This window comes from Capra hircus, chromosome 7 (assembly GCF_001704415.2).
Source record: "Capra hircus breed San Clemente chromosome 7, ASM170441v1, whole genome shotgun sequence".
Taxonomy (NCBI): Eukaryota; Metazoa; Chordata; class Mammalia; order Artiodactyla; family Bovidae; genus Capra; species Capra hircus.
The window spans coordinates 101,752,926-101,765,141 of record NC_030814.1 but is presented as its reverse complement, the minus strand read 5'-3'; the positions used below and the strand labels follow the sequence as shown (position 1 = coordinate 101,765,141).

At 43.7% G+C, this 12,216-nt stretch overlaps 1 protein-coding gene across 1 annotated transcript in view; it reads left to right on the top strand.

Annotated features, from left to right (window-relative positions):
* The window catches only part of LOC106502259 (C-type lectin domain family 4 member G), a 32,401-nt gene extending 21,032 nt beyond the window's left edge, over positions 1–11,369 (top strand). The window contains 2 exon segments of the mRNA XM_018051704.1: positions 8,456–8,559; positions 11,231–11,369. Of these exon segments, the coding sequence (XP_017907193.1) occupies positions 8,456–8,559; positions 11,231–11,369 (243 nt within the window).

The following is a 12,216-nucleotide window of genomic DNA, read 5'->3' as shown; positions in this document are numbered from 1 at the left end:
GAGGATAATGTTTGCTGTGGGTTTGTCATATATTGCTTTTATTATGTTGAGGTATGTTCCTTCTATTCCTGCTTTCTGGAGAGTTTTTATCATAAATGGATGTTGAATTTTGTCAAAGGCTTTCTCTGCATCTATTGAGATAATCATATGGTTTTTATTTTTCAATTTGTTAATGTGGTGAATTACATTGATTGATTTGCGGATATTGAAGAATCCTTGCATCCCTGGGATAAAGCCCACTTGGTCATGGTGTATGATCTTTTTAATGTGTTGTTGGATTCTGATTGCTAGAATTTTGTTGAGGATTTTTGCATCTATGTTCATCAGTGATATTGGCCTGTAGTTTTCCTTTTTTGTGACATCTTTGTCAGGTTTTGGTATTAGGGTGATGGTGGCCTCATAGAATGAGTTTGGAAGTTTACCTTCCTCTGCAATTTTCTGGAAGAGTTTGAGGAGGATAGGTGTTAGCTCTTCTCGAAATTTTTGGTAGAATTCAGCTGTGAAGCCGTCTGGACCTGGGCTTTTGTTTGCTGGAAGATTTCTGATTACCATTTCAATTTCTGTGCTTGTGATGGGTCTGTTAAGATTTTCTATTTCTTCCTGGTTCAGTTTTGGAAAATTGTACTTTTCTAAGAATTTGTCCATTTCTTCCACGTTGTCCATTTTATTGGCATACAACTGCTGATAGTAGTCTCTTATGATCCTTTGTATTTCTGTGTTGTCTGTTGTGATCTCTCCATTTTCATTTCTAATTTTATTGATTTGATTTTTCTCTCTTTGCTTCTTGATGAGTCTGGCTAATGGTTTGTCAATTTTATTTATCCTTTCAAAGAACCAGCTTTTGGCTTTGTTAATTTTTGCTATGGTCTCTTTTGTTTCTTTTGCATTTATTTCTGCCCTAATTTTTAAGATTTCTTTCCTTCTACTAACTCTGGGGTTCTCCAACTCTTCCTTTTCTAGTTGCTTTAGTTGCAGAGTTAGGTTATTCATTTGACTTTTTTCTTGTTTCTTGAGGTATGCCTGTATTGCTATGAACTTTCCTCTTAGCACTGCTTTTATAGTGTCCCACAGGTTTTGGGTTGTTGTGTTTTCATTTTCATTAGTTTCTATGCATATTTTGATTTCTTTTTTGATTTCTTCTGTGATTTGTTGGTTATTCAGAAGTGTGTTGTTCAACCTCCATATGTTGGAATTTTTAATAGTTTTTCTCCTGTAATTGAGATCTAATCTTAATGCATTATGGTCAGAAAAGATGCTTGGAATGATTTTGATTTTTTTGAATTTATCAAGTTTAGATTTATGGCCCAGGATGTGATCTATCCTGGAGAAGGTTCCATGAGCACTTGAAAAAAAAGTGAAATTCATTGTTTTGGGGTGAAATGTCCTATAGATATCAATTAGGTCTAACTGATCTAATGTATCATTTAAAGTTTGCGTTTCTTTGTTAATTTTCTGTTTAGTTGATCTGTCCATAGGTGTGAGTGGGGTATTAAAGTCTCCCACTATTATTGTGTTATTGTTGATTTCCCCTTTCATACTTGTTAGCATTTGTCTTACATATTGCGGGGCTCCTATATTGGGGGCATATATATTTATAATTGTTATATCTTCTTCTTGGATTGTTCCTTTGATCATTATGTAGTGGCCTTCTTTGTCTCTTTTCACAGCCTTTGTTTTAAAGTCTATTTTATCGGATATGAGTATTGCCACTCCTGCTTTCTTTTGGTCTCTATTTGCGTGGTATATCTTTTTCCAGCCCTTCACTTTCAGTCTGTATGTGTCCCTTGTTTTGAGGTGGGTCTCTTGTAAGCAGCATATAGAGGGGTCTTGTTTTTGTATCCATTCGGCCAGTCTCTGTCTTTTGGTTGGGGCGTTCAACCCATTTACGTTTAAGGTAATTATTGATAAGTGTGATCCCGTTACCATTTACTTTATTGTTTTGGGTTCGAGTTTATACACCCTTTTCGTGTTTCCTGTCTAGAGAATATCCTTTAGAATTTGTTGGAGAGCTGGTTTGGTGGTGCTGAATTCTCTCAGCTTTTGCTTGTCTGTAAAGCTTTTGATTTCTCCTTCGTATTTGAATGAGATCCTTGCTGGGTACAGTATTCTGGGCTGTAGGTTATTGTCTTTCATCACTTTAAGTATGTCTTGCCATTCCCTCCTGGCCTGAAGAGTTTCTATTGAAAGATCAGCTGTTATCCTAATAGGAATCCCCTTGTGTGTTATTTGTTGTTTTTCCCTTGCTGCTTTTAATATTTGTTCTTTGTGTTTGATCTTTGTTAATTTGATTAATATGTGTCTTGGGGTGTTTCGCCTTGGGTTTATCCTATTTGGAACTCTCTGTGTTTCTTGGACTTGGGTGATTATTTCCTTCCCCATTTTAGGGAAGTTTTCAACTATTATCTCCTCAAGGATTTTCTCATGATCTTTCTTTCTGTCTTCTTCTTCTGGGACTCCTATAATTCGAATGTTGGAGCGTTTCATATTGTCCTGGAGGTCTCTGAGATTGTCCTCATTTCTTTTAATTCGTTGTTCTTGTTTCCTCTCTGATTCATTTATTTCTACCATTCTATCTTCTATTTCACTAATCCTATCTTCTGCCTCCGTTATTCTACTAATTGTCGCCTCCAGAGTGTTTCTGATCTCATTTATTGCATTATTCATTATATTTTGACTCTTTTTTATTTCTTCTAGGTCCTTGTTAAACCTTTCTTGCATCTTCTCAATCCTTGTCTCTAGCCTATTTATCTGTGATTCCATTTTGATTTCAAGATTTTGGATCATTTTCACTATCAATATTCGGAATTCCTTCTCCGGTAGATTCCCTACTTCTTCCACTTTTGTTTGGTTTGGTGGGCAACTCTCCTGTTCCTTTACCTGCTGTGTATTCCTCTGTCTCTTCATCTTGGTTATATTGCTGCGTTTGGGGTGGCCTTTTTATATTCTGGGAATTTGTGGAGTTCTCTTTATTATGGAGCTTCCTCACTTTGGGTGGGGTTCTATCAGTGGCTTGTCAAGGTTTCCTGGTTAGGGAGGCTTGTGTTGGAGTTTTGGTGGGTGGAGCTGGGTTTCTTCTCTCTGGAGTGCAATGGAGTGACCCGTAATGGGTTACGAGACATCAAAGGTTTTGGGATAATTTTGAGCTGCCTGTATATTGAAGCTCAGGGGAGTGTTCCTGTGTTGCTGGAGAATTTGCGTGGTATGTCTTGTTTTGGAATTTGTTGGCCCTTAGGTGGAACTTGGTTTCGGTGTAGGTATGAAGGCATTAGATGGGCTCCTATTGCTTAATGTTCCCTGAATTCAAGAGTTCTCTAATGTTTTCAGGCTTTGGATTTAAGCCTCCTGCTTCTGGTTTTCAGTTTTATTTTTACAGTAGCCTCTAGACTTCTCCATCTATACAGCACTGATGATAAAACATCTAGGTTAAAGATGAAAAGTTTCTCCACATTGAGGGACACTCAGAGGGGTTCACTGAGTTATAAGGAGAAGAGAAGATGGAGGGGGTAGTTAGAGGTAACTGGAATGAGATGCGGTGAGATCAAAAGAGAAGAGAGCAAGCTAGCCAGTAGTCACTTCCTTATGTGCGCTCTATAGTCTGGACCGCTCAGAGGTATTTACAGAGTTATACGGGGAAGAGGAGAGGGAGGAAGTAGACAGAGGTGACCAGGAGGATCAGAGAGAGGAATGAGTAGGAGAGAGACAAATCCTGCCAGTAACCTGTTCCTTAGGTGTTCTCCACTGTCTGGAACACACAGAGATTCACAGAGTTGGATAGAGGAGAGATGGGGGAGAAAAGAGACAGAGGCCACCTGGTGGAGAAAAAGGAGAGTCCAGAGGAGGAGAGAGTGGTCAAGCCAGTAATCTCGCTCTCAGGTAAACTGGGATAGTGAAGTTTGGGTTTTTAAATGTACAAAATTGACCACAAAAACCTAAGAGCAAAGATTAAAAATCTAGAGTAGAGGTTGGATTTTCAAAGATACAATATTAGAGAGAAGCAGAAGGAAAAAGGAAGAAAGAAAGAAAAAAAAAAAAAGAAAGAAAAAGAATTATTAAAAAACAAACAAACAAACAATCAAGGAAAAAAAAAAAAAAAGCCATCAACAACCATCCAAAGACTGTATATGGTGTTTGCCTTAAAAAAAAAAAAAAAAAAAAAGAAAAAAAGTCTTTTTAAAACAAACAAAAATATAGTAATAATAGGTTATAGAAATAAAAATTAGAGGGGAAATAGAAGACTTAACAATTAAAAAAAAGTTAGAAAAAAAAGCAAAAAAAAAAAAAAAAAAAGGAATGATTTTAAAAATATCTGGCCCTTTCTGGTGTAATGGGCCGTGTGGGATCACTTCCAAGGTGGTTCCCTCTGTTTAACTTCTTCTGTTTGCTGGCTTTTTAGGCTCACTAGTTTAGTTGCGCTGTGAGGAGGGGGGCTGCTGCTAACAAATAGCACTGTCGTGTGCACGCAGTATCTCTGCCCGGCTTGACCTGTCCTTTCTCACGGCGCACAAACCGCTCCAGCTCTAGGATGCTCAGCCGGGAACCGTCTGGGGCCGGCCCTAGGCTGCGTGCACTTCCCCGGTCCAAGCCGCTCAGGTTCGGCGCTCAGGCAGCCCTCAGAGGCACAGATTCGGCTGGAACTGCGCTTTGTGCCCTTCCCAGTTCCGAGTAGCTCAGGAGTTTGGCGAGCTCGATCGCCGCGGCTTGTCACCTTTTCTGCCGCTGCTGCTCAGCTTTCTGGGCGGACCGCTGGCGCACCCCGTGCAGTAGATTGTGACTGTCCAGCACCCCCAGAAGTCTTAGCAAAGGAGCTTGCTTGCAGTTAGGTCCCGAGTCTGCAATTGCCCCTTTCCAGTCCTTACGGCTCTGGCTGCCTGTCCCCGGCGGGGGATGGTCTGCAGCCGGCTTTTCCCGTTCCGTCCTTTGTTCTGTGCTCGGTCCTGGCGGTGTCTTATGTTCAAGCTTTTCTCGTGGTAGCTATCCCACAGTCTGGTTTGCTAGCCCAAGTTAGATCGTTCTGGTTGCGCGTGGGGCGTTCCTGCCCGATTCTTACAAAGCACTGCAGCCCGCGCCTCCCGCGCGTCCCTGCCCTGCCCCCGCTTCCCAATGGCGGATGCAGGCGTCTGCGCTGCTTTTCCGCTGGGGGAGTTACTGTTGGGCTTGTAATCTGTTGGTTTTAATTATTTGTCTATTTTTCCTTCCTGTTATGTTGCCCTCTGTGTTTCCAAGGCTCGCCACAGACTCGGCAGGGAGAGTGTTTCCTGGTGTTTGGAAACCTCTCTTCTTAAAATTCCCTTCCCGGGACGGGCTTCCCTTCCCGGGACGGAGCTCCCTCCCCACCTCCTTTGTCTCCTTTTCATCTTTTATATTTTTTCCTACCTGTTTTTGAAGACAATGATCTGCTTTTCTGGTTGCCTGATGTCCTCTGCCAGCCTACAGAAGTTGTTTTGTGAAGTTTGCTCGGCGTTGAAATGTTCTTTTGAGGAATTTGTGAGGGAGAAAGTGGTCTTGCCGTCCTATTCCTCCGCCATCTTTCCCTCTCCCCCCTCTAGATTGCTTCTATGTCCTACGGTTCCCTGGTGGTGTTGTGGCTAGGTACTACACGATATTGAATGCAGTTCCCTGTGCTATAACAGGAGGACCCTGTTGTTTATGCATTCTATATATAATAGTTGGCATTTACTAATCCCAAACCCTGGTGCATCCCTCCCCCAGTCCCCCTCCCCACTGACAAACGCAAATCTACTCTCTGTGTCTATGAGTCTGTTTAATGGATAAGTCTGTGTTCTATTTTCTATTCCACATGTACGTGGTATCATATGGTCTTTGTCTTTCTTTTTCTGACCTACTTCACCTAGCACGATGATCTCTAGGTCCATCCAGATTGCTGCAAATGACATTTTTTCATTCTTTTTTTGTGGCTGAGTAGTATTCCGTTGTACATGCATATCACATCTTTGTCCATTCAGTGCACATTTACATTGTTTCCAGTTTAGTTTTTAAATGTTAATTCTGTAAGAGCAGAGTTTCTTGCACTCAGTACTATTGACATTTGGGGCTGGATCAGTCTCCGTAATAGTGAGCTGTCCTGTCTTACAGGGTGCTTGGCAACATCTCTGGCTTTGCCTCACCAGTTGTGACAAATAAAAAGTGTCTCTGGATGCTGCCCAGTGTCTCCCTGGGGACAGAATTTTCTCTGATTGAGAACCACTGCTCTAAAGTCTTTGAGCAAATAAAGAACACCAAACATATGTGCCTCGGTTTCATATAAAAATAGCATGTTATTCACAGTATTTTTTTGAGTCCCTTTCCATCATTTAATGGAGAAGGCAATGGCAACCCACTCCAGTACTCTTGCCTGGCATGGATGGAGGAGCCTGGTGGGCTGCAGTCCATGGGGTCTCGAAGAGTCGGACACGACTGAGCGACTTCACTTTCACTTTTCACTTTCATGCACTGGAGAAGGAAATGGCAACCCACTCTAGTATTCTTGCCTGGAGAATCTCAGGGATGGGGGAGCCTGGTGGGCTGCCGTCTATAGGTTTGCATAGAGTCGGACACGACTGAAGCGACTTAGCAGCAGCAGCCATCACTTAATAGGATATTGTAGCATTGTTCTGTATCCTTCTGATATAGTCCAGTAATGGGAAGCACCAGGTCACCAGGCAGTGAGTTTCCAGTTATTAGATACATTCAAGTGATGGGGATCAGGAATGTGACTAGGGGGTGGTGGGTGACATGTCTCTTCATTGGATGGAAAGCTGGATATGCTACTTTGCTCATGCCTCTCTGCTCACAGAATCCTGCCAGGACTGCCCCCTGAATTGGATGGCCTTTCAGGCCTACTAATACTTTTTCTCCTTGGACAGCCTCACCTGGACCCAGGCTAATGATGCTTGTGCCCAGAAGCAAGCTCACCTGGTTATCAGCAATAGCCAAGCAGAACAGATGCGAAAGAGAACGGCAGCCACTTAACAGGGTTGGGGAGTGATTCTAAAATAATTTGGGGGTTCATTTCCCTGTCCCCTTTGGACACACGATACTCCTAGTGTGGTCTTTAAGACCTGCCTCATTTTGCCTGAGGGCTTCCCAGGTGGCTCAGATGGTAAAGAATCTGCCCGCAGCGCAGGAGAGCCGGGTTCGCTCCTTGAGTCAGGAAGATCCCCTGGAGAAGGGAATGACACCCCACTCCAGTATGCTTGCCTGTGAAATCCCGTGGACAGAGGATCCTGGTGGGCTACAGTCCATGGGGTCACAAGAGTCGGACACGACTGAATGACTAACACACACACACACACACACACACACACACACTTTGCCTGAACTCAACCTCACTGCTCTGATATCAGGGTATGGACTCTGTGTACTAAGTCCTGTCCCCAGGCTCTGAGTCACCTGGATTCCCCTGCTTGGCGTGCCCTTCCTCTTGCTGTCTGCATGGAGAACTCTTACTCACCTGTTAAAACCCCAATATGGACATCCCTTCCTCCATATCTTCTGGTGGCATCATCAGAGGCCTTCTTCCTAGCACTTCATGTTGTATTGAGGTGCCTTGATCATGAGTCTGAGGCTGGGTTTAATAATTTCTGTGTCTCTGAGACCAGGAACAAGGCTTGGCCCAAGTAGGGCATCAAGAATATTCTTTGAATTGAGTTTTCAGCCAGAAATATTCCTACTGCCCTCAGGTCAAATCCCTTGCTCTGAAATGCACTATTCTTAAGGGGGACTCTCACAGTATTTATCCAGTGCTTCTTTCTGGGGGCTCATGCCTCACACAATTTACTTTTCTTTAAAAATCAATTAATTTAATTTAGTTTTTGTTGCACTGGGTCTTTGCTGCTGTGCACGAAATTTCTGCAGTTGCAATGAATGAGAGCTCCTCATTGTGGTGGCTTCTCCTGTTGCAGAGTACAGGCTCTAGGCACGGTGTCATTGGTTACGGCACAGGTTCAGGAGCTGTGGTTCATGGGGCTGCAGAGTGTGCAAGCTTCAGTGGCGGCAGCATGTGGGCTCAGGAGCTGTGGCTCACCAGCTCTAGAGCTTGGGCTCAGGAGTTGTGGTGCATGAGTTCTGCTGCCCCTTGGCATGTGGAATCTTCCTGAACCAGGGAATGAACCCATTTCCTCTGCATTGGCAAGGCGGATTCCTATCCACTGTGTCACCAGGAAAGTCCCAATTGACTCTTTTGATCTTGAGAATATACTAGGAGGTGGAGACTTGATACTTTCCTTTGTACGGATGGGGAAACCAAGGGATGGGTAACTTGTCTGAGGCCATATGACAAGCATACAGTGGGTCTGGAGTTTGGAGTCAGGATGGAAGGCAATGCTCTTTGGGGCTGCATCTGTCTGTCTGCCCACCTGTGGGTTCCTCTGCACTTTAGCCTTCCTCAAACCCCTGGACCTCCATCCTTTCAGCTTTGATGGAATTCCACCTTGTGAACATGCCTTTTCCCATCTAGGACTTCCTGACCTCAACTGGGCAGGTGACATACTGGATAGGCCTCTTCTAGGGCCAAGGAGGTGCTCCCAGGTGGACTGATGGTTAAGCCCCCACCTACACATGAGTCTCCCTGTCTGGGATGCACTTTCTCTTTGCCACACAAAACAGTCTCCCTCTGAGAGACTGGAGGACTTTCAAGGAGTGAGTTTATGATTATAGCTATTCTCCTTTCATTCATTCACAATTATGAGATCACCCGCAGCAGCTCCGAACCACCTGACACCCTTTCTATTATATTAGCTATTGCTATTCTGTTACAAAAAAATAGTTTTCTCCGTTTACATGCTTGAGAAACAGTGGATTTAATGCCGGTCGGGTTTCTTTGCTGCATAACGTCTCAGATCCCCGAGTGTGCTGAGGTGTGAACTGGGCCTACTCAGGAGTATAACAATGTGTGTTCAGTTGCTAAGTTGTATCCGATGCTTTGCAACCCCATGGACTGCAACATGCCAGGCTTCCCTGTCCTTCACTATCTCCCGGAGTTTGTTCAAATTCATGTTCATTGAGTCAGTGATGCTATTTAGCCATCTCGTCCTCTGCTGCCCCCTTCTCCTTTGGCCTTCAATCTTTCCCAGCTTCGGGGTCTTTTCCAATGAGTCAGCTGTTCGCATCAGGTGGCCAGAGCATTGGATCGATTCAGCTTCAGCATCGATCCTTCCAATGAATATTCCTTTAGGATTTAGTGGTTTGAGCTCCTTGCAATCCAGGTATAACAATGTAGCACTTGCCAACTGTATGGCTTTTCTGTGACTACTGTAACAAAGCACCAGAAAAGTGGTGACTACAAACAATGGAAATTTATTCTCTCACAGTTCTAGAGGCTAGGAGTCCCAAGTAAACGTGTTGGTAGGGCTACATTCCCTCCAGAGTTTCTAGGGTAGAACGCTTCCTTACCGCTTTCAGTTTCTGGGGGCTACAGGTGTTCTTGGCTTGTGGCCACATCACTGCAGTCTCTGTCTCCACCTTCACACGGCCTTCTCCTCTGTATATGTATCTCCTTTTCTCCTTACATGGATACTTGTCCTTGGATTTAGGGCTCACTCGATTCAAAATGATCTCAAGATCTTTCTCTTAATTGCATCTTCAGTTCAGTTCAGTTCAGTTGCTCAGTTGTGTCCACCTCTTTGCGATGCCATGGACTGCAGTACACCAGGCTTCCCTGTCCGTCACCAACTCCCGGAGCTTACTCAAACTCATGCCCACTGAGTTGGTGATGCCATCCAACCGCTTCATCCTCTGTCGTCTCATTCTTCTCCTTCCGCCTTCAATCTTTAAAAGATGCTTGAAAGACCCAGCATCAAGGTCTTTTCAAATGAGTCAGTTCTTCGCATCAGGTGGATACCAAGATCAGGCTGCATCTTAAAAGATGCTTTTTCTATGTAAGGTCACATTCATAGGTACCAGGGGCTAGGATGTAGGCATATCTTTTCTTTCTTTTTTTTTGAACTTTTAATTTTGTATTGGGGTATAGCTGACTAACAATGTTGTGATAGTTTCAGGTGGACAGTGAAGGGACTCAGCCATAGGTATACATGTATCCATTCTGCCCCCAAACCCCCTCCCATCCAGGCTGCCACGTAACACTGAGCAGAGTTCCATGTGCTTCCTTGGTTCCAAGGACCAATGGGTCCTTGTTGGTTATCCATTTTAGATATAACAGTGTGAACATGTCCATCCCAAACTTCTAACTATCCCTTTCCCCCAGTAACAATAAGTTCATTTTCTAAGTCTGTGAGTCTCTTTCTGTTTTGTAAGTAAGCTCATTTGTATGATTTCTTTTTAGAGTCCACATATAAGGTATGTCATATAACATTTCACCTTCTCTGTCTGACTTACTTTATTTAGTATGACGATCTCTAGGTCCATTCATGTTGTCTCAAATGGCATTATTTCATTCTTTTTAATGGCTGAGTAATATGCCATTGTATATATGTATCACGTCTTCTTTAGCTCTCTGCTGATGGACATTTAGTTTGCTTTCATGTCTTGGCTATTATAAACAGTGCTGCAATGAACATTCAGATGCATGTATGCTTTCAAATTATGTTTTTCTCCAGATATAGGCATATCTTTTTCTTGGGGACCAAATTGAGCCCATTGTACCTTCCCAGCATTTACCTGTATCCTCACCTTCTTTGCCTTTTCTTGTGATGTTTCCCTCTGCTGCCTCCCATTCTCCTGTCTGTATGGGTCCCAGTCCAAGGCAGAGGTCATCTCCATGATAAACTCTGAGCTGTCCAAGCACTTGCTGTGTATTTTACAGGCACCAGTCATCACCTTTTCAACATACTCCCATTTTTGCAAAAGAGGAAAACAGAGGCTCAGAGACATTGAGACAGTTGCTGTGGTCACATAGATAAGTGACAAGAACTAGAATTTGGATGTGGTCTGTCTGGCTTCAGGGTGAAACAGACCTCAGAGAAAGGGAGAGGGCTAGTGGGATGGGACAGTCAGAGAAGGTGGCCAAGAAGCTTGGAGACACTCAGCTTCTCTGAAGACCATTGTCTACTGTTACTTCTGTTTGAGCTCAGTGTCTCCACTTAGAGAAAAGAAAAAAAAAAAAAAAAAAAGGAAGGGGTTGACCAGATGGCTACTGTAAGATGGCCTCAATAACTAACTTCTACTGGGGAGCTGCAAGAGCCTCAGGGCCAAACCCTCACTCACAGAGGGCGGGGCTGAGGAACTCCAGGCCCTAACCCAACTTCTGAGGGATTTGGTGGGCTTCTCTCTACAGGAACTGGGATTCCAATGAACTGCATGGTAATGGAACTGTCCCTGCCTGCATGATGATGCTCCATCATGGGCACTGGGGTGACTTTTCCTGCAAATCAGAGTCCCTTGCTTTCATCTGTGAGAAGTGGCAGAGTTGCTGACTTGGGCCCCTCCACTCCACTCCTCAGGACTGATTTAGACTCCTTGCAATGCTTCCTCAACCCTCCATCCCTGTCCTCTCTGGCTACTGAGATCCCAGAGGCAACAATAAAGATGTTTCTCCAAAGTCCAGGTTCCTTGTCTTGGCACAAGATTTGCTTACCCTTTATCTCTTTTCCTAATTTCTGCTGAATAGAAGAAACTCTCCAGGAGCAATCTCAGGCCCATCCCTATAGGAAGGTTTTAATGATCACCTCCACAAAATCCAGATTTGGCCATGTTCTTGCTTGAGAAAATGAAATGGGAATTATGGGAATTTCCATGTGGCACTGCTAAGAAGGAGTCTTAAGAGTCGTGTGTGTGTGTTTTTAATCTTTGTTTTGCTCTTGACACAAGACCAGCTCTTCCTAGAGAGGGGTCACTCCTTCAACCTTGGTCCTGCAGTGAAGAAGACCCTCTCAGGGAAAGCTTCTGCTGAGCCATGATGAACATTGACATGACCAAGAAATGAAGCTTTGTGGCTGTCAGTCACTAAGATTTTGAGGTCACTACTTGTTACTTCAGCATAGTTAACCTAAGCTGACTGATCTAGGGGACCAAGTTTCATTTCATAAAATGCCCAGACCTGGAGGTTTCTTCTGACATTAAAAAACCTGATGCTTGTGGGTCAGGGGTGACTGTATAAGAAATAAAAACTTAAAGAGGTCCATTTTCAAGGACAGCTAGCCTAGAGTGATAGCCTGCTGATGTGATAGCTGTCAGGATACTTGCGTGGGAAAATCCAAACAGAGTAATAAATCCAGGTGACTTCCTCAGGAAGATTGTTAACCCTGCAGAACTCAGTCAGTG